The sequence below is a fragment of the Arabidopsis thaliana genome (genome assembly GCF_000001735.4).
Source record: "Arabidopsis thaliana chromosome 1 sequence".
Lineage (NCBI taxonomy): Eukaryota > Viridiplantae > Streptophyta > Magnoliopsida > Brassicales > Brassicaceae > Arabidopsis > Arabidopsis thaliana.
Genome location: NC_003070.9, coordinates 22,155,351 through 22,182,275, shown reverse-complemented (window position 1 = coordinate 22,182,275; position 26,925 = coordinate 22,155,351). Strand labels below are relative to the sequence as shown.

Sequence of the window (26,925 nt, the reverse complement as noted above, 5' to 3'; positions counted from 1 at the left end):
ATACAATATGTAGTACAAAATATATTTATTAATGAAATAAAATTGTTTGTGATTTCATTGATGAATTCTTAATTTGTTAAAAAAAATCATGTGAAATTGAATATGGTTGATAGTTTGAATATGTTGACACTTGACATTAATAAATTTGTATATATATTATTTTATGAAAAATAGATTTGTACAATTTAATTAGTTATGAACTTTTGATTGTTTGTTTTACTATTTTTTTTATCGACAACATATATAATATGCAAATTTGAATCATATGACTATGATACATCGACGGCATTAACATAAACCATAACGCTAGAAATCTTAAAGTATTCTAATAGCCTAATTTGGTTTTTATTAGAATTAAAACCCTACATAATCCTGGATGTGCGTAACGTAGTAGTTGAGCTCTATTCTTATACACCAGTAAAGTAAATAAATAAAAAGAACAGAAAATTTCATGAGCATGCAGTAGAAAAATCAGTCGAATGTTATAAAAATAGGGTTACAGCTAAGTTCGACGAGGTGCTATTTCATTGGATATCACGAAACTTGATCGTCAATATGTTTTCTTTTTGTCTTTTTTGTTTTTGGGTCAACAGATGTATAAATGTATTTGTATATAGCTTACATGAAGAACACTTGGTTAGCTAAAAAGAAAAGCTAAAAGAAACAAAAGAGGAGGCAGCTAAAAAACGAAAAAAGAGCCAGCATTATAGATGAGCCTCTTCGTGAGCAAGTGAGTCGTTTATTGTAAGATTTGCCTCTTCTAATTTTTTTCTTTAAAACCTTATAATTGTATTTAAACAAATATCTTCATAAGAAAAAATATCAAATAGATATCAATGTACTTTTCTTTGAAATAGGATTTCGCTATTAATCCTTATTTTAACATTCATATAACTGACCAATTATATTGGTATACAGAAAAAAAGAATTGTATTTGTTTTTTTCACATTTTAGTAAATCTCATTTTTTTCTTTCTAAATTATGATTAATATGAAAATTAAAATAGAAAGTGACATGTCCTTATTTTAACTCCTTTTATTTCATTCATTGGTTTAATGTTATTTACCTAAGGATACTAATCATTGGTTTTTGAAAGATAACAATAAAAATTCATTCCAAACATGTGGTGCAATTATATATAATTACAAAGTGGATAGAGTATAGAACTACAAAATGGATAGAGTTTAGTTATAACAACTAATTTAAAAAAGTGTTCATTTGATAGAGTCTAAAATCACCACTTACATTGACTAACCCCAAAAATTTGTCCTAAACACTAATCAATCCGAAGATTATAAAATGTCGACAAAGAAAATAAAATAAAATAGGAGTCTATGAGTCGATGGAACTTATCCAACTAAACTTTAATAAGAATGAACCAAACTCAATTTTGTAATAATATTTAAAATACGTTTTTACTCTCTCCCAGAATATCCCATCTCTCTGATTCCAATTCCTCCTCTCTCTCTTTCGTCTCTCTACTTCGAATTGATTGTTTTAACCGCCGGTGATCGGAGCAAACTCTCTGACGGTGACCGCCGGTGATCATTTTTTGTGAACTTCACTTTTGGTAAGCAGCTTTGACTTTTGTTCATAATCCTTCACTTTTCCTTTTCAATTTTGCTTTTTCCTCTGATCTGATCTTAGTTATTAAGCTGTTGAATCGCATGATCCTTTCTTCTCTGATTGATTATTTCTAATCCTTCATGGGTTTTATGACGAATCGTGTCTTAGGGATTGGTTTTTTCTGGGTTGGGTTTCTAAATTTGTTGGTCTAAGAACAGTGAAATTGTTGTTTCAGTGATCTCAGATTCTACACTTCTAGTGATTGAACTGTTATGGAAAATTACAAAATATGTGGCTCTGCTTTCATTTAAATTCAATCATCATCATCTCTGCTACTTGATGATCAGGTCACCTTCTCTGTGTTTTGTAATCTCCATAACGTAAGAGTTTGTTTGATATTGCAATTTTGAATAAGATGATTAGCATCCAATCCAATAGCTGATGTTGAAACCTAACTCTGTAAAGACTTTAAATTTGTTTTCTCTGGCTTTGTGCTCGTTGAAGGGTAACCTAAAGATTTGACCTTTTTGATCCAACACTTCTCTTTTTGTACTGTAGGTGTATAAAGCATAGTTCGTTGGGAACTTTTTTTTACAGCTTTGGAGTAACTACCTTTCATGGTTTTTGGTTCCAACAATGGGGTCAAAATCATTTGGAAATCTATTAGACTTGGCCTCTGGGGATCTTTTGGACATTCCTCAGACTCCGAGATATCTTCCAAGAGTGATGACTGTTCCTGGCATTATCTCTGACGTTGATGGATATGGAATTAGTGATGGCGATTCAGATGTCATTTCATTACCTTGCCGTGAGCGGAAAATCATTGTGGCCAATTTTCTTCCTTTGAATGGTAAAAAGGATTCAGAAACTGGAAAGTGGAAATTCAGTCTCGACAATGATTCTCCCCTGTTACATCTCAAGGATGGTTTTTCTCCAGAGACTGAAGTCATTTATGTTGGATCGCTCAAGACGCATGTTGATGTTAGTGAGCAAGACGAGGTTTCCCATAATCTTTTTGAGGAATTCAATTGTGTAGCGACTTTCCTCCCACAAGATGTGCATAAAAAATTCTACCTTGGCTTTTGTAAACAGCAACTATGGCCACTTTTCCATTACATGTTACCCATGTGTCCTGATCATGGTGAACGGTTTGATCGTGGTCTTTGGCAGGCATATGTTTCTGCCAACAAGATATTTGCAGATAAGGTAATGGGTGTGATTAATCTTGAAGAAGATTATATCTGGATTCATGACTATCATTTAATGGTTCTCCCAACATTTTTGAGAAGGCGGTTTCACAGGGTTAAGCTTGGTTTCTTCCTCCACAGTCCATTCCCTTCTTCAGAAATTTATCGAACCTTACCTGTTCGAGAGGAACTACTAAGAGGGCTCTTAAATTGTGACTTAATTGGTTTTCACACGTTTGATTATGCACGGCATTTCTTGTCATGCTGCTGTAGAATGCTTGGATTGGAGTATGAATCTAAGAGAGGGCATATTGCTCTTGACTACTTGGGACGTACAGTTTTTCTGAAGATTCTTCCTATAGGTATTCACATGGGAAGGCTGGAATCCGTTCTGAATCTTCCTGCTACAGCTGAAAAGCTGAAAGAGATTCAAGAAAAGTATCGGGGTAAAAAGATAATTCTCGGTGTTGATGACATGGATATATTCAAAGGTTTAAGTCTTAAAATTTTGGCCTTTGAACACCTCCTTCAGCAATATCCTAGCATGCTAGGGAAAATAGTTCTTATTCAGATTGTGAACCCAGCCAGAGGCTCAGGTAAAGACGTTCAGGAAGCGAGGAAAGAAACGTATGATACTGTTAAAAGAATCAACGAGCGTTATGGTTCACATGATTATGAGCCAGTGGTTCTGATTGATCGCCCTGTTCCTCGGTTTGAGAAGTCTGCCTATTATGCCCTGGCAGAATGCTGCATAGTCAATGCAGTGAGGGATGGGATGAACTTAGTTCCGTACAAGTACACTGTTTGTCGGCAGGGAACTCCTAGTATGAATAAGTCTTTGGGAGTAAGTGATGATTTGCCTCGCACAAGCACCCTTGTTCTGTCCGAGTTCATTGGTTGCTCGCCTTCTCTAAGTGGTGCGATTAGGGTTAATCCTTGGGACGTTGACGCGGTAGCCGATTCACTATATTCTGCTATTACCATGTCTGATTTTGAGAAGCAACTACGACATAAAAAACACTTTCACTACATTAGTACACATGATGTGGGTTATTGGGCGCGCAGCTTTTCGCAGGATTTGGAGAGGGCATCTCGAGATCATTACAGTAAACGGTGCTGGGGTGTGGGTTGGGGTTTGGGTTTCAGGCTTGTCGCTCTCTCTCCTAATTTCAGAAGGCTATCCATTGAGCAAACTGTTAGTGCTTACAGAAGATCGAGCAAGAGAGCAATATTTCTTGATTATGATGGTACTTTAGTTCCTGAGACCTCGATTGTAAAGGACCCAAGTGCTGAAGTTATATCTGCGTTGAAGGCACTGTGTAGTGATCCTAACAACACTATATTTATTGTTAGCGGGAGGGGAAAAGTTTCTTTGAGCGAGTGGCTTGCGCCATGTGAGAATCTTGGAATAGCGGCTGAACATGGTTACTTTACAAGGTAAGTTACTGGTTTGTCTTAATTCTGAAAGTTTTATGAAAATTTCTGGTGGGAAAGAAATACTTAGAAGATAATCTATGTAATGCAGGTGGAATAAGTCTTCTGACTGGGAAACAAGCGGCTTATCTGATGACCTTGAGTGGAAGAAAGTTGTGGAACCTATTATGAGACTTTATACAGAGACTACTGATGGATCCAATATAGAAGCAAAAGAGAGTGCTTTAGTCTGGCATCACCAAGATGCTGACCCAGACTTTGGTTCTTGTCAAGCCAAGGAACTACTGGACCATCTAGAAACTGTTCTTGTGAATGAACCAGTTATTGTGAACAGAGGCCACCAAATCGTTGAAGTTAAGCCTCAGGTAAGTACACATTCGCCACCGATCTTCTGTTGATGAGAAATATCTCCAAATTTTCCATGATTCATAATGTCTCGGTTTCATTTCACTAAATTAAAGCAGTCCTTATATTGTCTGGTTTGTACGTAGTCTTAATCTGAGATTTTTGGACTAACAGGGAGTAAGCAAAGGGCTTGTCACCGGGAAAATTCTTAGCCGAATGCTTGAAGATGGGATAGCGCCAGATTTTGTGGTATGCATTGGGGATGATAGATCAGACGAGGAGATGTTTGAAAACATATCAACAACCCTCTCAGCTCAATCATCGTCAATGTCTACAGAGATATTCGCGTGTACTGTGGGAAGAAAACCGAGCAAAGCCAAATACTTCCTCGATGAAGTAAGCGACGTGGTGAAGTTGCTTCAAGGACTTGCCAACACTTCGAGCCCAAAGCCTAGGTACCCTTCTCACCTCAGAGTCTCCTTCGAAAGCGTGGTATGAGAAATCAGAGATCAACGGGGGTTACCAAGTTATGTAGGGGAAAATGTGAATTTGAATCATGATAAAAAACATGATTTGTACATAGAAAACACGCAAAAACAGAGAGGCAAAACCTAATGTTGCGAGATTTGGACCTGTTTTAGTTCAGGTTTGTACATGTACGTAACTTACGACTTATGAGCAGGAAACAGCTCTTTCCATTTGTGTTTGTATATAATAATGTCTCGTGTATGATCTAAAGTTTCTTGTTTTCTCCTTAAGAATCTATTTCGGCGGTGTTTTCTATTAATTACATATTCAAACTTAGATATTTTTCTTCTAATTGTCGTTACAAAATATAAAAGCGTTTGGTTACACTTACACCATGTTTACATTGTCGTAGCCATTATGGAAGTTCTTGAGTTTTGTTCTCGATCACATAATCAGTTCACAAAAAGTGGAGTTCATGGGATCGTACACCCGTTCGAAGTGTCCCCAAGAATGGACCGAGTCCATCTATCGAAAGATATACTTGACCTTAGGACCCTTTGCCAAAAGAAGTATGGACCATGCTGTGACCACTTGGGATACTCGGCTATGAAAATCATATTGACCCAACCCACCACGCTTCTTACCATTAGCATAATCAACAACGATTAATACACTGATGGTTTGCGTAGCAAGTTTCCTTGAAATGGAAAGATGTTGTTTATGTTATACTGGCTGGATTCAAATCTAATTCCTTAACGAATTGAATTTAAAAGAACTGAATTTTAAACGCAAACGCTGTCTTATTATTACCTGAAAATGTGGAATACAAGCCATAAAACATAGGAAATAATACATAGTTAGAGTAGATGATAGGAGGCCATTAAAGAACATGATCAAACATCAAACTTGCTCGAGAATGTTTCATTCGAGCTCATATATAATATCTGAAGATGCTCAATCTATAATAGGTAAGACATGGACCCCAATTTGATGAAGCATCTTACCTATTTTCCCATGGAACCCGACGATCTTGTGACATTCCTTCTCGAGTATGAAGCTTGATGTTGTGTCGAGTCCAAAGACTTGAGAGGTTCGCATATTGGTCTTGAACCTAAGCATGAGTATAACTTCGGATTCACTTCCATCTACTACATCATAACTACCCTCCACAGATATCAGGTATTCATCTGGATGCTCCAACTCAAACTGCCACAAAAAACAACAAAAAGTTCGATGTAAATATTAAGTTGATCAAGAACACATGTTCATAACGAAAATGAAGTAATCACCTCATCAACTCCAAGTAATGTCTTGCTCCCATGATCATCTCCGACCACGAACTTATTGTCCTTGTCGTAGAGAAACTTTACAAATGCGATACCCATCTCGCCGTGTCCTATGTATATCTTTCTAATGCAATCAAAACCGCCATCGTCCCAAGAAGCTCCTCCATCACCACCTTTTGCTTCTACTTTTTCTCCGTCAGGAAGAGGTGGCAGCAGACGGAAATATGCTCCAAGCCCAGAAATATAATCATTGGACAACACTCCATGGAACCCAACAACGCCACAACCTTTGCTCTGAAGCACAAATTTTTTAGTACCCGGAGTTCCAAATGTTGAAGAAGTTCTCCCTTTTGATGTTTTGAAAGTCAATGACGCAACATGAGGATCTTTTTCATTTGTGAATGTCCCCTCCACAGATATGATAAATTCGTAAGGATAGTTCACAACAAACTGCAATAATAATAATAAAATTAAAAAAAGGCTTGCTATAATTTATTCAACAACTAACACATAAACAAGTTGACGAATATTAAGAGTTATAGGAATCATTACCTCTCCTTCTTCTGCTATAAATACCCTCAACCCCAGGTCACGATTTTCCACCTCGCCTCTGTTTACATACTCGAATTGGATCACTGAATATAAAACCGGCTGTTTATGAATGCACACCTTCCTTACACCTTCAAAAGTGCCATCATCCCAGAGATCACCAGTAGATTCCCTGGATTCCAATTTAATAAAAGGAGAGGTTGTGAAATATGCTCCAAGAGAGTTTAGATTCTGGTCAGCATATCCATGAAACCCAATGATCTTCTTTCCATTGGCTGCAAGTGAAAACTTCTTACCATTGTTGTATCCTATCAGTTCTGAAGTCTTGATATTAGTTCTGAATTGAATTCCCTGAATGATCCCCGAATCACCTTCGTCATAATAACCCTCAACAGATACCATATATTCATTGTCGAGATGGTTAATCTCGAACTGCAAAAAAGTTGATGAAAGAAATTCTACATTAACAGCTTATAATAAAGTCCTTGAATCATATCCCAAGCCATACATACAGACTCTGTGAAACCTCTACCCCTGACACCATGGGCTGGCCCATATATATATTTTCTATCCTTGACATAATCGAACTTGATGTATTGTATACAATCACGCCCACCTCGGACGTATATTTTTGCAACACCTTCATGGTCAGCTCCATCGTTCCAATCCGTTCCTCCTTTTGCTCCTTTTGCTTCCATTCTAGTTGGAGCAATGCAAGTGAAATATGCTCCAAGAGACTCTAGGTAACTGCCGGAACATCCGTGAAACCCGATGATTTTCTTTCCGTCCACAGCTAATGAAAACTTAGTATCATCCTTTTTTCCATGTCCTATCAGTTCAGAAATCCTCAAGTTGGTTTTAAATTGAAGTCCTACAATTGTACGCGAGTCTGGCTTATAAAAACCCTCAACAGATTCAAGTTGTTCATCTTCTTTATGGTTAATCTTAAACTGCATAATTTGATGAAACAAAATCAACATTAACAGTAAAATGAAGGGAGTTTAGTTAGTAGATCCAAATTATACCGTTTGGGTGAAACCTGCCCACGAGGGACCATAGAATGATTTATATTTCCGTTGTCCACTCTTGATATAATCAAATCGGATGCAGTTTATGCCTCGAGAGTCACCTCTTACATGTATTTTTGTTACGTCATCATGGTCGGATCCATCATCCCACACAAATGGGCTATCCAGGGTCTTTTGACCTTGTGCTTCCAACCTTTGGGTCATCTGGAACAGATTTGAAAAAACTTGAGACATGGAGGAGCATTGTGTTTGTTAGTCAATCATTCATAAATATACTCACATGTGCTTTTTTACAAGTTTGTAGTTAAAATATAAAAATAGATAACCCTTAGGTAAATCGAAGCATATTGAAAATCAAAGAAGAAAGAGAGAGAGCAGACCTCTGATGGTGGAGGAGAGCGAGAGAGAGTGCTGTAGAGATGTAAAAGCTCATGGATATATGAAGGTTTCTTTCATATACACGTTTGGAGTCTTTCTATACCAATTTGTTTTTTTTTTTTGTCTTTTAAAAATGTAAAATATGACTCGGTATTCGCCAGTCAGTTTATATTACGCAAGCCATCCTAGAACATGTCCTTCTTTTTTCGTCAACTTATGTATCATTTGATATAGAAAGTTAAACCCATTACAAATAGATATAGATAAATCTATTACGATACACAAACCCATTAAAACGTAAAATTATTTTCGGGTGACTCTTAGAACATTTAAATTAAAATATAATCATGATAAAAAAAGATTTAGTTTCATAAATATAGAAAAAAAAAAATGTCTTTTAGCTAAATTTCCTCTACAGATTGGATAAAAAGTATAGCTGGCAAGAGAGAAAAGACTCTAAATTCGATTCATGATTTGAAAAGTAATATTGGGCACATAATGGAAGCGTACTTGGATTGTAATTATTTAATTTGGTCAATGCATTGTATTTAATTCTTTTTTTTGGGCACTGGTATCTATTTAATGTAGTTCACATATTCGATAGAAGACTTTAATTGATTATCATTTGGTTAAGTTTATAGGATAGCTTACAGCGTTTTGTTTATTAAATTTCTAGGCAAGTATTATTTGTTTGATAATTTATAACTATTTGTATTCTGCGTAGTTTTAGCTTAAGACATTTTTTTTTTGTAATTTTTTTTTTTGGCATCTTAAAACCCCATTAGCCAGTTTTGGAAAATAGTACATGCTTAAAAGTTTTCAGAGAAATTGCACTCTATAATATACGACTGAATAATAATTAAACTAAAGAAAAATGTGCATTATCGTAATATTGAGCAACATGAAAATATCCATAAAAAAATGACACTGCCCTTATTTTGTTGCATCTTTGTCAACTCTCTCTTCTGTCCTTTTGTTTCTCTTTCTCTTTTCTATTATCAACAAAAACAAAATCTAAAATTTTAATTGGGTTGAATTCCAAATCAGATTTTTTCGAGTGTTCAACAAACATATCAGAATTTTTGATGAGATTACATTGAATGACCCCTATTTGGAACGTGTGAAGATGTTTGGCTTCACGGTAATGTTACTAATGTAGAACGTCCACGGCGAGAATGATGGAAGGCGTGCTTTTCACTGCTACCACCACCGTTAACACCACAAACACCACCATGATCACCTTGATCTCTTGCATCGAAACACATCACAATCATAATAAATAAGCATTAGCGTCCAACATATACCCTTCACCAGATCTCGGAAGAGCTAACAACGGAGCAAAAGTTACCCTTTTGCTTTAGTGCTCCAAAACTCTACTCATAAGACTTACTCCAAACAAACTTAGTTCCTTGGCGAAGTAGTTGAGTGAGTGGTTTAGCCATTTGAGAAAAAAAAATTATGAACCTTATAGTATCTTGCCAAACCTAGAAAAATACGGATCTCTAAAATATTGCTTGGCTGCTTCCACTTACTTATTGCCTCTTGTAGTTACCAAATGTTCCAAAAACAAAACTTTTTGAAGGCAAAATTCGCATTTGCTAAGTTTAGCATGTAACTACTCTTCCTTCAACCTCTGAAGTATCAATCTCAAGTGTTCAACATATTTTTCTCAACTTTTTGAATACACCAAGATATCATCGATGAACACTATAATAAATTCGTCCAAGTGCCGTCTAAATACTCTGTTAATCAAATCTATGAGTATAGCTATAGTATTAGTTAAACTGAAAGACATAACCACAAATTCAAAATGTCCAAATCTGGTCCGAAAAGCTAGTACTTACAGACGATCGAGCAAGAGAGCAATATTTCTTGATTCTGATGGTACTTTAGTTCCTGAGGCCTCCATCGTAAAGGACCCAAGTGCTGAAGTTATATCTGCTTTGAAGGCACTGTGACGTGATCCTAACAACACTATATTTATTGTCAGCGGGAGCGGAAAAGTTTCTTTGAGCGAATGGCTTGCACCGTGTGAGAATCTTGGAATAGCGGCTGAACACGGTTACTTCACAAGGTAAGTTACTGTTCTGTCTTAATTCTGAATCTGGTGGGTGGGAAAGAAAAACTTAGAAGAAAACCTATGTAATGCAGGTGGAATAAGTCTTCTGAATTCTGACTGGGAAACAAGCGGCTTATCTGATGACCTCGAGTGGAAGAAAGTTGTGGAACCTATTATGAGACTATATACAGAGACTACCGATGGATCCAGTATAGAAGCGAAAGAGCGTGCTTTAGTCTGGCATCACCAAGATGCTGACCCGGACTGTAGTTCTTGTCAATGTATACCAAGAAATGTAGGGCAGGGGATAAAAGTGAATTTGAATCATGATAAGAAAACATGATTTGTACATAGACAACACGAAGAAAAAACAGAGAGACGAAACTTAATGTTGCGAGATTTGGGCCTGTTTTAGGTCAGGTTTGTACGTAGCTTACGAGTTATGAGCAAGAAACAGCTCTCTTTCCAATTGTGTTTGTATATAATACTGTCTTGTGTATGATCTAAAAGTTTTCTTATTATCTACTTCAGATGTGTCTTCCAATAATTCATTACATGTTCAAAATCAGATATTTTTTCTTCTAATGACACAAATATAAAAGCTCTCCGTTACACTTACACCATGTCCTCTAGTTTTCTTCTCAATTTTGTTCTGTTCTTAATCCCTGTCAAAGTCAAAGTGTTTTTGCTGTGTTTGATTTGAGTATAATGAGGTAAGTTCATTATTCGATCAAGCTAGATCAAGAAATTGAATGCCCTCAGTATATAACAAGTGGTATTTAGAGTGTTTGGTTAAATACACGACAGCGAATACTCAAATCTAGTAACACTTTCAGTTCTTCCTCGCGAATGAGGAACGTAAAAGCAACTTTTTTCTTATCAGCGACGAAAGTAATGCTGAGGTATGCAATTAAAGGCTGACATGACTTCAAAACTGCCGCATTTTAAGGCGTAAGCTTTCTAGCTCTGCTTTTGGTTTCTGTATAACTTTCCTTGATTTTTGTTTACTTCTGAATTCTGATAACTCTCATTATTAGTAATTGTATTGATAACCAATTTTTTAAGTAGTTTCTTCCATAAGAAGAATACTTTTCCTTGAAATGGAAATAAGTTATTTAAGTTTTACCTGCTGGATTCAAATCTAATTCCCTAAAGAATTAATTTTTAAAGAACTGAATTTTAAAAGCAATCTTTGTTTTATTATTACATGAAAATGGGGAATACGTACAAGCCATAAAGCATAAGGAAATAATATGTAGTAGAGTACATGATAGGAGATAATTAAAGAACATGAACAAACTTGCTCGAGAATGTTTCATTTTGAGCTCAATCTGTAATGGGTAGGACATGGACCCCAATTTGATGAAGCATCTCACCTATTTTTCCATGGAACCCGACGATCTTGTGACATTCCTTCTGGAGTGTGAAGTTTGATGTTGTCTCGTGTCCAAAGAGTTGAGAGGTACGCATATTAGTCTTGAACCTAAGCATGCGTATAACTTCAGATTCACTTCCATCAACTACATCATAACTACCCTCGACAGATATAAGGTATTCATCTGGATGCTCCAACTCAAACTGCCAAAACCAGAAAATTGCAGTGTAAATAAGTTGATCAAGAACACAAGTTCATAAGAAAAATGATGTAATCACCTCATCAACTCCAAGTAATGTCTTGCTCCCATGATCATCTCCGACCACGACCTTATTGTCTTTGTCGTAGAGAAACTTGACGAATGCGATACCCATTTCGCTGTGTCCTATGTATATTTTTCTAATGCAATCAAAACGGCCATCGTCCCAAGAAGCTCCTCCATCACCCCCTTTTGCTTCTACTTTTTCTCCGTCAGGAAGAGGTGGTAACGGACAGAAATGTGCTCCAAGCGCATAAGTATAATAACTGGACCGTCCAAGGAACCCAACAACGCCACAACCTTTGCTCTGAAGCACAAATTTTTTAGTAGCCGGACTTCCAAATGTTGAAGAAGTTCTCCCTTTTGATGTTTTGAAAGTCAATGACGCAACTGTTTCGGAAGTCAATGACGGAACTGGCGAATCATTTTGTTTTGATATAGTCACCTCCACAGATGTGATAAATTCATTAGGATAGTCCACCACAAACTGCCATACAAAAAAGGCTTTGTAAAAATCTTTTAAATAACACACATGTACGAGTCCACGAATACTAAGAGTTGTAGAAATTATGATTACCTCTCCTCTTTCTATGAAGGGTGCAATCATTATTCCATGCTCACGCTTTTCCACTTTGCCTTTGTTGTCATAGTCGACCTCGACACAACATACAGCATCGCCATCATAGTGAATGTAAACATTTCTTATGCCATCAAAAGTACCATCATCCCAAAGATCAGCCGAAGTAGTACCAACTTCCAGTTTTGTAAAAGGAGAAGTTGTGAAATATGCTCCAAGAGAGTTTAGATTCTTCTCAGCATATCCATGAAACCCGATAATCTTCTTTCCATTGGCTGCAAGGGAAAATTTCCTACCTCTGTTGTCTCCCATCAATTCAGAAGTCCTGATATTAGTTTTGAATTGAATTCCTTGAATGACCCCGGATTCCCCTTCGTCATAGTAGCCTTCAACAGAAATCAAATATTCCTTGTCGAGATGGTTAATCTCAAACTGCAAAAAAAAAAGAAAGAAAAAAAGAAGTAGAGTTAATGAAACAATAACTGGATTAACAGCTAATAATAAGCCTGTTGAATCAAATTTTAAGTCACACATACCAGCTCTGTAAAACCTCTACCCCTAACACCATGGGGTGACCCATATATTTGTTGCCCATCCTTGATATAATCGAATTTGACGTACTGTAAACCCTCATAACCACCTCGTACATATATTTTTGTAATACCTTCATGGTCGGCTCCATCGTTCCACTCCTTGCCTCCTTTTCCACCTTTTGCTTTCAATTTAGTTGGAACAATCCAAGTAACGTATGCTCCAAGAGAGTTAAGGTATGTGTTGTATGCTCCGTGAAATCCGATGATCTTCTTTCCTTCCACAGCTAGTGAAAACTTAGTAGCACCATCGTTTGCATATCCTATCAGTTCGGAAATCCTCATGTTGGTTTTGAATTGAAGTCCTTTAATCGCATCTGACTTTGGATCGTAATAACCCTCAACCGATTCAAGATGTTCGTCATTTTTGTGGTTAATGTCAAACTGCATGCATAATTCGGTAAAGAAAATTTAGATCATAGTCAATAGTCAATAGGGAGCTTAGTTAGCAGTTGTCAAGTTATACCGTCTGGAGGATACCTCTACCCGGGTTTCCTGGGAATGTATTATATTGCGGTTGTCCACTCTTGATATAGTCGAATCGGATGTACGTTATGCCTCCATCTTCACATCTTACTGATATTTTTCCTATATCATCTTTGTCGGATCCATCATCCCACTTAGATTTGCCTTTAAAATTCTTATTTCCTTCTGCTTCCAACCTTTGGGCCATCTCGAACGAGAGAGAGAGAAAGAGAGAGGGGGAGGTTTCGAGTCCTTTAAGAAAAGTTTTTGAGTCTTTCATTAAACGAAAGATATTACAGTATATAAATGTAAAATAAATATGATTCTGTTTAGAACATGTCTTTTTTTTGTTTTTATTTGTCAACTTGATAGTATACTGTATATTGATATTAAAAAATAAAAGGAAATTAAGTTTAATACATTACAAAGGTCAATGCATTCTAAATAATTCTATTTTGTTGGCACTTGTACTTAAATAGTGTAGCTCACATATTCGATAGAAGACTATAATTTATTATCATTGAGGCTTTAAATTTTTAATTTTATCATCCACTCAATATATTAAAAAAGAGTTTCTGATATTTATATGTTAAGCATACAATTATTCTCAGCTTTTTCATTTATTTAATTTTACTATTCATCGTGCCAAACATTATTATTTCGATATACTACTTATTTTTGTTAACTAAACTTGCTAAAATTAAATATTTCGAATTTTTAAATAAGAAAACTATAGATAATATAAGAGTTTGTTTGAAAATTAGTACGTTTTGGGAAAATAATTAGAAAATAGTACGGTTCCTATTTAATATTGGGTTTGTACTATATATGTTACTGTTGGCTTTATGGTGAGTTCGTTTTTGCCACTTATAAAATCATCTATTTACATTCATGTCACTAAAACAATAGAAGAGAGGTTTTATGGAGAGAGAGAAAGCGTGTGAAAGAACTAGAGTGTGGGTCCGTTTTTTTTATATTTTCCTTTTTTTAATATATTATATTTCATTCCCTTCAATTTTAAGAATTAAAATGCTCGTTTGTAAAATTTATTTTTCCAAAATAGATCATATACATAAAAATTTATGTTTTTTTCTCAATCATTTGATATGCATTTTGTTTAATAATTTTTAAATTTTATATTACTGAGCACTGTACAGGTATAGACTACTGTACAGATATAGACCACTGTACAGATATTACTATGCATTTCTTTTTTTCTCTCTTTGAAGTTAGGTTTTCTGCTCGTCAATCAATAATTTAGTCGCAGGTTGATTTCTATCTATACATTATTATGGTTGCTAATTCAGAAATTTGTAGTTGGCTTCGAATCATGTATATACTAACTGGCTATGTTCGGATTCAATTTTTATGTGATATTTGTCACTGCTGGTAATATCATTGTTTATATTCGATTCACGTTATTTTGTGTTTAACCACAACCTCTCCTCTCACAACCACAAACCATGGAAAATAAATAAGCATATTAGCTAGTCTCTAAACCAATTGAATAGAGAGAATAAAAAAACTATATTGTTGAAATACCAGAAACAAAAAAGAACACAAAGACAAAAAGTAATTTTTGTACTTATTTGTACAGTTGTTTATTCATCTATAATAATTTATATCCATATATGTAAATACCTTATATCTGTACAGTAATTTATATCTGTACAGATGTATCTGTACACCACTGTACAGATACTACTGTACAGATACAATTGAATAAAGAGAATAAGAAAACTATTTTGTTAAAATACCAGAAACAAAAAATAACACAAAGACAAAGAGTAATTTTTGTACTTATTTGTATAGTTGTTTATTCATCTATATTAATTTGTATCTATATATGTAAATGGCTTATATCTGTACACCACTGTACAGATACCACTGTACAGATGTGGTGTACAAATATATCTGTACATCACTATACAGATACATCTGTACAGTGGTTTATATCTATACATCAAATTTTTATGTACAATAGTTTATGATATAATTTTTTAAAAAATTATCAAACAAATTGCATATCAAATGATAAAGAAAAAAACATAGATTTTTATGTATTTGTTAAATTTTAGAAAAACAAAATTCATTAACGAACACTTTAATTATGAGACATTAGAAGAATATGAGGTAACAAATAAAAGCAAAATAAAAAAAAATAAAAAAATCTGACCCACACACCCTCTCTCCCACACGCTGTCTCTTTCTTTCTATCTCTCACCAATCAAAAACCTAACCCTTATACGTAATTTCCATCACACAAGATATACCCCATTTTTTTCTATTTCACAGTTCGTGTATTAGACGAAGAGGTGGACCCGGTAAAATCTCAAATTATGAATAGGAACTGTACTAGTTCGATAATTATGTTTGAAAAATGTATGTTTTTCCAACATATCTCATAATATAAACATATAGTACATATATTCAGTTAAATGTATTGTGTTTCTTCAATTGAAAAATAAATAATATAAACATATAGTACATATGCATTTTAACACCACCAATATTTTTAATATATTTTTAAATTGAAACTGCTAATCTATAAGTCTAAATTTATGAATAACGTAAATGTAATTTTATTTTTATAATATAACCATTAATTATTTAAATTTTTATTTGTAAGTTTATTTATAAACTAAAAAGTAGTATCATTGCATTGTATTTGTACAACATCATTTTATTTTAAAATATCTTAGCGTATTAACAAAATTTAGTTTTGACATCTCCGAGTTCAATATAAAATTTTTGATTTTTTGTTTTGTTTTTTAAATCGTTCTATTCTTAAACTAAAAGAAAAATTCTTTCTAATGCCCTTTTCATGATGCCCCTTTTCAACTCTACCCTTTTTTTTAGCAATTTTCATTTCTACCCTCTTTAAATTTTTAATGATCATTTTACCCCTATTTGGAAATTGTTTTAGGTTAACAAAATGAAATATTAATATTTTTTTGCCTAAAATATTCTAAAATAAATTTCTCGTCACAATTTTCCCGCCAAAATTTTTCAAAAAATAAAATTCCACCAAAAATAATTTTCCCGTAAAAAAATTTTTTTTGACGGGAAATAGATTTACAAGGGATTTTAAAAGGGTTTTAAAAGATTTACAATTGATTTTAAAAGGGTTCTAAAATATTTATAAGGAATTTTAATAGGGTTTTAAAAGATTTACAAGAGATTTTAAAAGGGTTTTAAAAGATGTACAAGAGTTTCTTAAAGAATTTACAAGAAGACCCTTTAAAAACTCTTGTAAATCTTTTTAAAACTTTTTAAAATCCCTTGTAAATCTTTTAAAACTCTTTTAAAATTCTTTGTAAATCTTTTAAATTCCTTGTAAATCTTTTAAATCCCTTTTAAAATCCCTTGTAAATCTATTTTCCGCCAAAAAAATTTACAAGGATTTTTAAAAGCATTTTTTTGGCTGAGAAAAAATTTGTTAAGGAAAAAAAATTTGGCGGGAATTTTTTTTTTTTTGGCGGAAAAAAAGTTTGGTGGAAATTATTTTTTTTGGCGGGAAAATTTCAGTTTCCAATTACATGTTCCTATTAGATGAGGGTAATTTGGTCATTCTGTTCAAGGGAAAGGGTATTTATAAAAATGGACAACATAAAAGGGTATTGTTGCAAAAGAGTAGTAAAAAAAGGGTAGTTTTGCAAATCTCCCAAACTAAATAGCATAATATTTAAATCAGTCGCAGTTGATATTGAGAATGAGATTGTCATCGTCCACAACACATGATTACAAATTAGTGAAGGGATGTGATCCAGTTCTTGTTTTGCTTGAATCTGATGTCGCTTTGGTATAACATAATTGTAGTTGGTTTTGTGGTTAAGTCTTGTTTAGGCTTTGGCAGTTTGAATAATTAAGAAACTATGAGATTTAGAGGGTGTAAGAAGACTTTAAATTGAAGAAATATCCGTGAAACCCGATGATTTTCTTTCCGTCCACAGGCCACAACTAATGAAAACTTAGTATCATCCTTTTTTCCATGTCCTATCAGTTTAGAACTCCTCAAGTTGGTTTTAATTTGAAGTCCTACAATCGCACTCGAGTCTGGCTCATAATGACCCTCAACAGATACAAGTTGTTCATCTTCTTTATGGTTAATCTTAAACTGCATAATTTGGTGAAACAAATTCAAATCGCTGTCAATAGAGTAAAATGAAGGGAGTTTAGTTAGTAGATCCAAATTATACCGTCTGGGTGAAACCTCCACACGAGGCACCATGGAATGAATTATATTTCGGTTGTCCACTCTTGATATAGTCAAATCGGATGCATCTTATGCCCTGAGAGTCACCTCTTACATATATTTTTTGCGTCATCATGGTCGGATCCATCATCCCACTTAAATCGGCTATCGGGATTCTTTTGTCCTTCTGCTTCTAACCTTTGGATCATCTCGGATAGATTCAAATCTTGAGACATGGAGGAGTATCGTGTTTGTTAGTCAACCATTCATCAATAATGACGGTAATGTTGACGGTAAACGATTCATGAATGATTTGAAATATAATATTGTGCATAAATAATAAATGCATAGTGGAAGCGCACTTGGCCACTTGGGATGTAATTTGGTCAATGCATGCATTGTATATAGGGCTTATTAGAGAAGTAGACACTTTTTACAAAATTACTTGGAAACTAGATACTTTTTTTAGAAATAGGAGGAATGGGTACTTTTTGTTGGGCTTGTGAGATAGAGAGCTTATGAGATAGAGAATATGCTACTAAAATCTAAAATATGAGTCAAATACTATTGTACCCTTTTGTTGTGAAAAGGAAAATTTTGTGTGGGTCCAAAATTTTAGGAATAATGGGTCAAATAATATTTACTAAGCCCAAATACAATATTTCGTAGACCAGTTAAAATAATTTACACCTCAAGTGTCTATACTAGCATAAGTACACCACATACGTACACCAACATTAGTACACCACATATGTACACCAACATTAGTACACTACATACGTACACCAACATTAGTACACTATATACGTACACTAGAATAAGGGAAACAACATGCATACACCAGAGTTAGTACACCTCAAATGTCTACATTAGCATAAGTACACCACATACGTACACCAACATTAGTACACCACATACGTACGCCAACATTAGTACACCATATACGTACATTAGAATAAGGAAAATATTTTGATTTAGCTTTTAATCAAAATTATTTTCAATATTTTGATTTAGTTTTTAATCAAAATTTTGCTAAGAACCCTTCATGGATGATGGTCCAATTGATTTAAAAATTGAAAATGTTATTGGGTTGGTTTTAGTGAAGGCCCAATTAATATCAACTACACAATAAAAGAGTAAAAGTGTCTATTACTAAAAGCTCTATTAGAGGTGAAGTTCTATTAGAGAAGAGAGAGAAAAGTACCTCTATCTCTAATTTCTAAAAAAAGTACATACTTTACCAATTATTTTTGCAAAATGTGTTTACTTCCCAACTTATCTCTTGTATATAGGGTTCTTTTGTATATATATATACTTTTAGGCACTTGTATTAAATTTCTTGTTCACATATTATATAGAAGACTTTAATTGATTATCATTTGGACTTTCAATTTTTCATATATTATTACATTCTCTCTCTTTCATTATATATGATAGCTTACAAATTTTATTTTATATATTTTATGTGATGTTTTTAAAGTTACTAGACAATTTTCAATTTATTTTAAAATTTATTACCATTTGTATTCTACATAGTTTTAGCTAAGACATCTTAATATCCTTCCGTTATTTATTAATTGATGTTTAAGATTTTTGCACATCGATTAAAGAATCATTTAAGTTTTGTTTATTTCTAAATTAAAACATTATTTCTTGTCTAATCAACTAATAGAAAAATATTATGCACGATAGAAATCGTCAAAATCAATAAAAACTAGTTAATATTGCATCAAAAACGATAAACATCATCAAATTTTGGAACATCAATTAGAAAAAAACGGAGAAAATATATTAAACTGAGTAATCAAGTTTTTTTTTTTTTGATATCGTAATACCTCATTAGTTTAACCCTTTTTTGGGAAATTCTTTCTATTTTACCTGCTGGATTCAAATAATATTATTTCCTAAAGAATTTTTTTTTTTTTTTTTTTTGAATATCAGGAGGTTCTGGGCTGAAGCGCGTAATTCCCCCAGGCCCGAAACTACAGCATGTAATATTTAGTTTCGTCTCAAACGTCACTCGAACCGACCTCTAAGCTTCGCGTAGAGTTTTTACCAATTGAGCTAATGACACTTGGTTATTCTCTAAATAATTGAATATTAAAGAACTGAGTTTTAAAAGCAAACGCTGTCTTATTACATGAAAATGGGGAATACAAGCCATAAAGCATTAAGAAATAATACGTAGTAGAGTACTGGCTCGAGACTGTTTCATTGGATGTCATATACTCATATATATACGAAGATGCTCAATCTGTAATCGGTAAAACATTGACCCCAATTTGATGAAGCATCTTACCGATTTTTCCATGGAACCCGACGATCTTGTGACATTCCTTCTCGAGTATGAAGCTTGGCGTTGTCTCGTGTCCAAAGAGTTGAGAGGTTCGCAAATTAGTCTTGAACCTAAGCATGCGTATAACTTCAGACTCACTTCCATCTACTACATCATAACTACCCTCGACAGATATCAAGTATTCACCCGGATGCTCCAACTCAAACTACATAGACAGAAAATTCCAAGTAATGATTAGTTGATCAAGAACAGAATATTTTTTTTTTTGGTTCAAAACGTTTTAGGTTTACAGTCCTAGGATTTAAACCTTTTCTATTAATCCCATGCCAAAAAAGAAGTAAAACCATGGAAGCATAATTTTTCAAACCATGGAATCATAATTTTTCAGTCCATCCATTTCAAGAAAAGCATAGAAGCTAATGGAAATTAGACGAATTGATGATGAAGATTTTGCTGTTATGTGCTCATAAGAAAAAGTAAATAAGTACCTCGTCAACTCTTAGTAATGTGTTGCTACCATGATCATCTCCGACCACGATCTGACTGTCCTTATCGTAAAGAAACTTGACGAATGCGATACCCATCTTGTTGTGTCCTATGTATATATTTCTAATGCCGTCAAAACCACCATCATCCCAAGAGGCTCCACCATCACCACCTTTTGCTTCTACTTTCTCTGTGTTGGAAGGAGGCGGCAGCGGACGAAAATATGCTCCAAGGTCAAAAATACTACTAAAACACCGTCCATAGAACCCAACAACACCACAACCTTTGCTTTCAAGCAAGAATTTACTATCACTTGGACTTCCAAACGTCGAAGAAGTTCTACCTTTTGATGTTTTGAAAGTCAATGATGCAACCTGCATAAAGGATTCAGTGCGCATAGTCCCCTCCACAGATGTGATAAATTCATTAGGATAGTCCACCACAAACTGCAATACACAAAAAGAAGCTTCGTATAATCTATTCAAACAACACACACTTATACAAGTTGACGTAAATATTTACCTCTCCTTGTTGTACCCATGAATAAAACATCCCATGCTCACGCTTTTCCACTTTGCCTTTGTTGTCATAGTCAAACTCGACATAACATATCTCCAAGCTATCATAGCGAACATATACTTTTCTTACGCCTTCAAAACTTCCATCATCCCAAATATGATTAACTAAATCAGAACCTGTAGTGTGTTCTAATGAAATCAAAGGAGAGGTTGTGAAATATGCTCCGAGAGAGTTTAGATTCTTGTCAGCATATCCATGAAACCCAATGATCTTCTTTCCATTGGCTGCTAGTGAAAACTTCCTACCCTTTTTGTCTCCTATCAGTTCCGAAGTCTTTATATTAGTTTTGAATTGAATTCCTTGAATAACCCCCGAATCGCCTTCATCATAATAACCCTCCACGGATATCAAATATTCTTTGTCGAGATGGTTAATCTCAAACTACAAAAAAGGGTAATGAAAAAAATACATTAATTAGCAGCTAATAAGGGCTTGAGTGATTTAAACACAGTATACTTACCGGTTCTGTGGATTCGCTACCCTTGACACCATGGGGTGACCCATATTTATGTTGTCCATCCTTGACATAATCGAACTTGATGTATTGTATACCATCACAACCACCTTGTACATATATTTTTGTAAAACCTTCATGTTCAGCTCCATCGTTCCACTCTGTGCCTCCTTTTCCTCCTTTTGCTTCCATCTTAGTTGGAGAAATCCAAGTGAAGTATGCTCCAAGAGAGTTTAGGTTTGCCATGGAATATCCGTGAAACCCGATGATCTTCTTTCCATCCTCAGCTAGTGAAAACGTAGTAGGATTACCAAATATAGCTTTTTCAAATCCTATGATTTCAGAAATCCTCAAGTTGGTTTTGAATTGAACTCCTTGAATCAAATCCGACCCGGGCTTGCAATAACCCTCAACAGATACAAGTTGTTCATCTTTTTTATGGTCAATCTCAAACTGCATATAATTTGGTACAAAAAAAAAATTCAGATCATAGTCAATAGTATCCACATTAAAACTAAACTAAAGAACTTTAGTTAGTATCTTTCAACTAAAGATACCGTTTGGAGGAGGCCTTGAAAAGTGGGACCATGGAACGATCCATATTTTGGTTGTCCACTCTTGATATAGTCGAATCGGATGTTCCTTATGCATTCTTTACCAAAGCTTACATATATTTTTGTTACGTCATCATGCTCGGATCCATCGTCCCACTTATAATCGCTTGAAGAATCTATTTTACCTTGTGCTTCCAATCTCTCGAACATATTTGAATCTTGAGACATCGAGGATCTAGCATAGTGTTTTTGTTAGTCAATTCTTCATCAATAAATCTTACATAAATCGAAGCATATTAAAAAAGAGAGAAAGATCTAACCGTTGATGGTGGAGGAGAGGAGAGATCAGAGTGCTGTTATGTTGTAGAGGTGGTATAAAATTAAAAGCTCATGGACGAAGGGTTTCTTTCTTATTTATTGTACAAGTTTTGAGTCTTTCATTAACGAAAAAAGTTTCGGTCCTTTTATAAATGTAACATATAACTAGTAGTTCGCTAGTCACTTATACTATTATACTATTAGTCTATTACACTAGTAGTTCGCTAGTCACTTAGAAACTTGTCTTTTTGTCAAATTATGTATTGATTGATATTTAATCCACTACACATATGTTTAATCCATTGATATGAATCTATTCACGTGTTGCTTTCAACATATATACAACTTTTGAATCTTTCATTAACGAAAAAAGTTTCGGTCTTTTATAAATGTAAAATATAACTAGTAGTCAATATATTCGATTAGTCTTTACACAAGCCATCTTAGAACATGTCTTTTTGTCAAACTATGTATTGATTGATATTTAATCTCTACTGCACATAAGTTTAATCCATTGATATAAATCTATTCAGGTGTTGCTTTCAAAATATACCTATACAAGTTTTGAAACTTTAATTCACGGAAATTGTTTGGTCTTTTATAAATGTAAAATATAACTATTAGTTCGCTATTAATTTATACTATTATCAGTATTCAAGAGGGCCTCGGCGCTATGTTGACGTCGACCTTCCGCCTAACGCCTAAAATTTTTAGTCGATGCCTAGATGATTTAGGCGGTTTAGGAGATTTTAAAATAAAACAATATATATTTATATATTATTATATTAGATATTGAAAATACATTATAATTTTTTTAAACCTGTCAAAATTTTGAAAATGAATTGAAATATATCATTTTAAAATAAAGTATAGAAACTGTGGGTGTCTTTAGAAACAATTTTTAAATATGTTTTTTATTATTTTATACTGCAAATATGTATTTTAAAAAAACTTTAAAAACATTCAGAAACATTTATTTATGAGTCAATCTTATATATATTACTTCGTCAGGAATTTTATATTTAAGTCAATTTCTATGATTTGAATATAATATTGTCCTGTGAAAACGCACTTGCATTGTAATATATGGTCGATACATTGCATCTAACCCTTCTTTTTAACATTTGTATTTAATTATTTAGCGTAGTTCACAAATTTCGCTTACAAAATCTAATTATCATTTGGACGTTAATTTATAAATAGAGTAGTTTTTACTATTGCATGTCATAGAAAAAAGAATGAGAGGACATGAGAAATTATATAAAATTAGGTTTTCTCTCTATTCCTTCATACTAAACGATTAAACTCTGTTTCTTTTTCCTAAAATATTTTTAGTTTTAAGGTTTTAAAAATTCTCCATAAATTCTTGGACTAGGATTCTCACTTCAGTTCAAGTTCTTGTAAAATGTTTAAGTTGCTACAAACATTCCTTCAGCTTCGAATCGGCAATTATTTCATATGCCGTCTGATTGTAGCATCAATCACATGCTACAGAATTCAAACTCAACAGTAATGAGTTTAATTTTGCATGCTCTTTATTTATTTTCTGGGATCCTTCTCATACTTTTTCATTAGTAGCAACTGAGTGAAACAACATCTCAAATCCAAGGCAAAACCACCGTGTCTACTGAGAGTTTGTCGGCTCCAGAAACTAAATTGAACTTATGTATGGTGTCGTCACTAAACTAGCTCATGGCAAGCAGCCTAAACTCAGTAGAACATGAGATTTTATTCATTACACTTCTCATAAACAATACGGAGTCTAGAAGGAAGAAGAGTATTTGCTCTGCAATTCCTTGATGCCTTGGGAATCAAGAAAGGCAGATTCACCCTTGAGAAAATCAGAGTACCAATAAGCAGAGAGTTTGGGAGATCTCTTGCGATGAGGATCGCTGAAATTGACAGTGTACAACCCAAAACCAACCTCATATCCCCCTAGAAGCTCGTATAAATCCATAAATGACCATACGAAGTAGCCTCTCGTGTCTGATCCATTCCTATACGTTGTAATGTATTTTTTCTTGATTACAATGATAAAAAAAAGTGAAGAGAAGAAGCAATAAGGAACTTTACTTACCTTATGGATTTGAGCACACCACCAATGTAGGCATGCAAGTATTCCACCCTTGGTATATCCTTCTGTTTCAGCTGCGAATCTTGCTTCATCGGTGTACCTATTTGTTGCCATTGGAAAGTGAATTTAGCTGAGGATAAAAAAAGAGAGAGATAGAGAGCGAGCGAGCGAGAGACCACTCTCAAGAATGTAGACAGGAGGATTTCCATAGCTCTGCTTTATATACTCCAGCACAACTTCCATAGCCCATGGAGTATTAGCATACTTGTTTAAACAAAAACAAAACAACTTAGTAACACTATTCTCTATCAAGACTAAAGAAATCTTAGCCTCAAAACTCCTACCTGAAAATCTAAACTTTTTCCAAAATCTGTCTCTCCCAAGAAAGAAAGAAGAAGAGATGATTAGCAAAAACAAGATATCATAAAAGAGAAAAAATCTTGTTTTGTTATTTAAAAGATTGAGTTTGATTCATACAATGAAAAGATACACCCATGTATGAGTAGAAATCCGGGTTTCCGGACAGAGAAGGTTTGGATTTGATGTTAGTGACAGAAGCCGCATGATAGTGTATGACTCCTACAAAGTCACATGAGCCTTTAACTTGTTCTGATTCTTTCTCAGAGAAAACTGGCAGTCTTGATCCAATGGTTCTTTTCATTGTATCAGGATAGTCTCCAAATAAAAGAGGTCTAAGGAACCTGAGTTTTAAAGAGTAAATCTTTTTTATTGAGATATGTTGAACAATATTTTGGAACAGTTTGTGCCTGACTCACCAGCCGACGTAGAAATCTTGGGCTCTTTGGGTTGCAGTGGCATCATCCTTGGAGCTTGTAGTAGGAATAAGCCCTAATATGAATAAGCTAAATCCTATGGAACCTCCCTGCTTATCCTGCATATTATATATACTTTATAGTGTGTTTCTTCTCACACATTCAAGAGAGGGTTATGTAATATATACCTTGTATTTTTGTTTGTATCGTCTTGAAACAGAGGCGTGCGCAAGCAACAAATTATGGCCTACAATATATGGTTCAATGGAAGAGTTCCCTGAAGAACAGTTTTTGCTCGGTTTGGAACAACGACCAGGCGGTGTATCCCCATCGTTGTAACCTCCTATAGAGAATATATTAGCCTCGTTGATCGTGGTCCATAGTTTGACATGGTTCCCAAACTCTCTGAAGCAAACATCTGCATAAGTAGTAAAGTCTTTGCTGCAATGGCAAATAACATCAACTTTTGTTATTTTATCTTAAACTACAAAATCTGTAAGAGAAAATAAGTAACGCCTACATCATTCTGTGGTTGAGCCATCCTCCATATTCATCCTCCAGAGACTGAGGATGATCATAGTGGTAGAGTGTAACATGTGGTTCAATTCCTGTAGTAAGTCTACTTAAACTCTAGTTAATACGAACTAAACCTAACTCTTGAGTCCTACCGTGGATATGAAGATAGGTCTTACCGTGGCTTACTAACTCTTGGATGAGGTTCTTGTAGAACTGTAGACCCTTTTGGTTAACAGGCCCTCTTCCATCTAATCAGATAATAAATTACGAACTGATCATAAATTTGATCCCTTCACTGAGCTATAACATGTTTAAGAAAACTTACTAGGTATTAGCCTAGACCAAGAGATGGAGAATCTGAAAGCATCTAAGTTAGTGTCCACCATCAACTTCACATCATCCTGTATAAATTCATAATGAAACTCAGGCTTGATGAATAAAACCTCATGATGTAGTCAGAGAAACAGAGAAGCTAAAGAACCTTGTACTTGTGATACCCATCACATGCTATATCTCCGTTACCTTGGTCACCTGCAATGTTAGAAACAAGAATCAAAGCACAAGAGTGACAAACTCTAATACTAATAATAGTTTGTGTTAAAATGAAAAGCTTACGAGAGTGACAAAGAGTGTCCCACAGGCTAGGTTTCCTTCCGTCTTCTGCAGCAGCTCCTTCCCACTAGTAGAGACCAAACATTTGGTTCAGTTTTGTTCAAAAGTTAAGAAAAAAGAAGCTCATAAATTGGTTCCAAACCTGATAAGCAGAAGTGCCGGCTCCAAAGACGAATCCCTCAGGGTAGTCAGATCTGCTGAAAACGTCGCTGCATTTCCCGGAGAAAGCAAAAGCAAGAAAAATGGCAAACAGAGCCAAAATCTGTTCCATTTCTCACACACACACACACTCTTTTCTTCGTTCCATGTTAGAATAAGTAAGTCCAGTAGCCATTTGCGTACCCGCTAGATATAGTTGTGACGTAGACATTAATGATGATGCAATTTAGATAAGAAACATATTGGGAAGTGTGTTGAAATGAATTATGGTCTTTATTTACTATGATAAGAAACAGATTACGCTGGATCGGAGCCCAGGTCTGACCAACCCAAATAACGAAAG

General features: G+C 34.4%; 5 protein-coding genes, 1 long non-coding RNA gene and 1 pseudogene across 17 annotated transcripts; 2 read left to right on the top strand and 5 right to left on the bottom strand.

The window, feature by feature from the left end:
* The first annotated feature begins 535 nt into the window (after nt 1–535).
* Nucleotides 536–5,342, top strand: TPS10 (trehalose phosphate synthase). 6 transcript variants are annotated; one of them, NM_001333885.1, is made up of 5 exons: nt 536–730; nt 1,430–1,570; nt 2,125–4,190; nt 4,279–4,552; nt 4,707–5,342. In NM_001333885.1, exons 3-5 carry the CDS (start codon nt 2,203–2,205, stop codon nt 5,028–5,030), a joined length of 2,586 nt encoding a protein of 861 aa, NP_001322703.1. In that variant the 5' UTR covers nt 536–730; nt 1,430–1,570; nt 2,125–2,202; the 3' UTR covers nt 5,031–5,342. The 6 variants fall into 6 exon arrangements, with proteins under 6 accessions (NP_001322703.1, NP_001322706.1, NP_176221.1 ...); NM_001333884.1 differs by lacking the exon at nt 536–730 and adding an exon at nt 1,802–1,946 and having other exon boundaries at nt 963–1,570; NM_104705.4 differs by lacking the exon at nt 536–730 and having other exon boundaries at nt 963–1,570.
* Nucleotides 5,343–5,932: 590 nt separating this feature from the next.
* Nucleotides 5,933–8,339, bottom strand: AT1G60130 (Mannose-binding lectin superfamily protein; the record flags this gene model as incomplete). Of its 2 annotated transcripts, NM_001333881.1 has the most annotated exons (6): nt 5,955–6,206; nt 6,290–6,736; nt 6,839–7,267; nt 7,348–7,785; nt 7,861–8,067; nt 8,244–8,339. In NM_001333881.1, 5 exons carry the CDS (start codon nt 8,065–8,067, stop codon nt 5,955–5,957), a joined length of 1,773 nt encoding a protein of 590 aa, NP_001320730.1. The 2 variants fall into 2 exon arrangements, with proteins under 2 accessions (NP_176220.1, NP_001320730.1); NM_104704.2 differs by lacking the exon at nt 8,244–8,339 and having other exon boundaries at nt 5,933–6,206; nt 7,861–8,097.
* On the bottom strand, nt 8,222–8,468 carry AT1G08307. The gene has a single exon (NR_139407.1). It is a non-coding gene; the product is annotated as an other RNA (long non-coding RNA).
* Nucleotides 8,469–9,590: 1,122 nt separating this feature from the next.
* Nucleotides 9,591–10,643, top strand: AT1G60120 (annotated as a pseudogene; the record flags this gene model as incomplete). Its single annotated transcript has 1 exon — nt 9,591–10,643.
* An 829-nt stretch (nt 10,644–11,472) lies between these two features.
* AT1G60110 (Mannose-binding lectin superfamily protein) lies at nt 11,473–13,852 on the bottom strand. 3 transcript variants are annotated; one of them, NM_001333879.1, is made up of 5 exons: nt 13,568–13,838; nt 13,048–13,485; nt 12,512–12,943; nt 11,954–12,421; nt 11,473–11,878 (listed from the first exon to the last, which is right to left on the bottom strand). In NM_001333879.1, exons 1-5 carry the CDS (start codon nt 13,772–13,774, stop codon nt 11,627–11,629), a joined length of 1,797 nt encoding a protein of 598 aa, NP_001319274.1. In that variant the 5' UTR covers nt 13,775–13,838; the 3' UTR covers nt 11,473–11,626. The 3 variants fall into 3 exon arrangements, with proteins under 3 accessions (NP_001319274.1, NP_176219.2, NP_001320856.1); NM_104703.3 differs by having other exon boundaries at nt 11,516–11,878; nt 13,568–13,852; NM_001333880.1 differs by having other exon boundaries at nt 11,516–11,878; nt 13,582–13,852.
* Nucleotides 13,853–19,849: 5,997 nt separating this feature from the next.
* On the bottom strand, nt 19,850–22,582 carry AT1G60095 (Mannose-binding lectin superfamily protein). Of its 2 annotated transcripts, NM_001333877.1 has the most exons (6): nt 22,451–22,582; nt 22,134–22,365; nt 21,583–22,029; nt 21,066–21,503; nt 20,546–20,989; nt 19,850–20,262 (listed from the first exon to the last, which is right to left on the bottom strand). In NM_001333877.1, the coding sequence occupies exons 2-6, from the start codon at nt 22,356–22,358 to the stop codon at nt 20,011–20,013; spliced, it is 1,806 nt and encodes a 601-aa protein (NP_001319273.1). In that variant the 5' UTR covers nt 22,359–22,365; nt 22,451–22,582; the 3' UTR covers nt 19,850–20,010. The 2 variants fall into 2 exon arrangements, with proteins under 2 accessions (NP_001319273.1, NP_001321032.1); NM_001333878.1 differs by lacking the exon at nt 22,451–22,582 and having other exon boundaries at nt 19,857–20,262; nt 22,134–22,183.
* Nucleotides 22,583–24,003: 1,421 nt separating this feature from the next.
* BGLU4 (beta glucosidase 4) lies at nt 24,004–26,717 on the bottom strand (the record flags this gene model as incomplete). 2 transcript variants are annotated; one of them, NM_001333876.1, is made up of 13 exons in its annotated part: nt 24,004–24,445; nt 24,526–24,622; nt 24,699–24,786; nt 24,867–24,892; nt 25,000–25,223; nt 25,299–25,414; nt 25,484–25,736; nt 25,816–25,903; nt 25,988–26,059; nt 26,137–26,212; nt 26,293–26,342; nt 26,427–26,490; nt 26,566–26,717. In NM_001333876.1, 13 exons carry the CDS (start codon nt 26,692–26,694, stop codon nt 24,211–24,213), a joined length of 1,518 nt encoding a protein of 505 aa, NP_001322340.1. In that variant the 3' UTR covers nt 24,004–24,210. The 2 variants fall into 2 exon arrangements, with proteins under 2 accessions (NP_001322340.1, NP_176217.2); NM_104701.3 differs by having other exon boundaries at nt 24,118–24,445; nt 24,526–24,652; nt 24,867–24,898; nt 25,015–25,223; nt 26,566–26,694.
* Between the last annotated feature and the right edge of the window lie 208 nt (nt 26,718–26,925).

Excerpts from the sequence above, each read along its gene's own strand:
- TPS10 (NM_001333885.1), top strand. The coding sequence starts at position 2,203 with ATGGGGTCAAAATCATTTGGAAATCTATTAGACTTGGCCTCTGGGGAT. Across the intron at positions 4,191-4,278 it reads GAACATGGTTACTTTACAAG|GTGGAATAAGTCTTCTGACT; the intron begins GTAAGTTACTGG and ends TATGTAATGCAG. Across the intron at positions 4,553-4,706 it reads TCGTTGAAGTTAAGCCTCAG|GGAGTAAGCAAAGGGCTTGT; the intron begins GTAAGTACACAT and ends TTGGACTAACAG.
- AT1G60110 (NM_104703.3), bottom strand. The coding sequence starts at position 13,846 with ATGAAAGACTCAAAAACTTTTCTTAAAGGACTCGAAACCTCCCCCTCT. Across the intron at positions 12,944-13,047 it reads GTAGAGGTTTTACAGAGCTG|TTTGAGATTAACCATCTCGA; the intron begins GTATGTGTGACT and ends TTTTTTTTGCAG. Across the intron at positions 12,422-12,511 it reads CCTTCATAGAAAGAGGAGAG|TTTGTGGTGGACTATCCTAA; the intron begins GTAATCATAATT and ends TTTGTATGGCAG.
- AT1G60095 (NM_001333877.1), bottom strand. The coding sequence starts at position 22,358 with ATGTCTCAAGATTCAAATATGTTCGAGAGATTGGAAGCACAAGGTAAA. Across the intron at positions 21,504-21,582 it reads GTAGCGAATCCACAGAACCG|TTTGAGATTAACCATCTCGA; the intron begins GTAAGTATACTG and ends CCTTTTTTGTAG. Across the intron at positions 20,263-20,545 it reads CATTACTAAGAGTTGACGAG|TTTGAGTTGGAGCATCCGGG; the intron begins GTACTTATTTAC and ends CTGTCTATGTAG.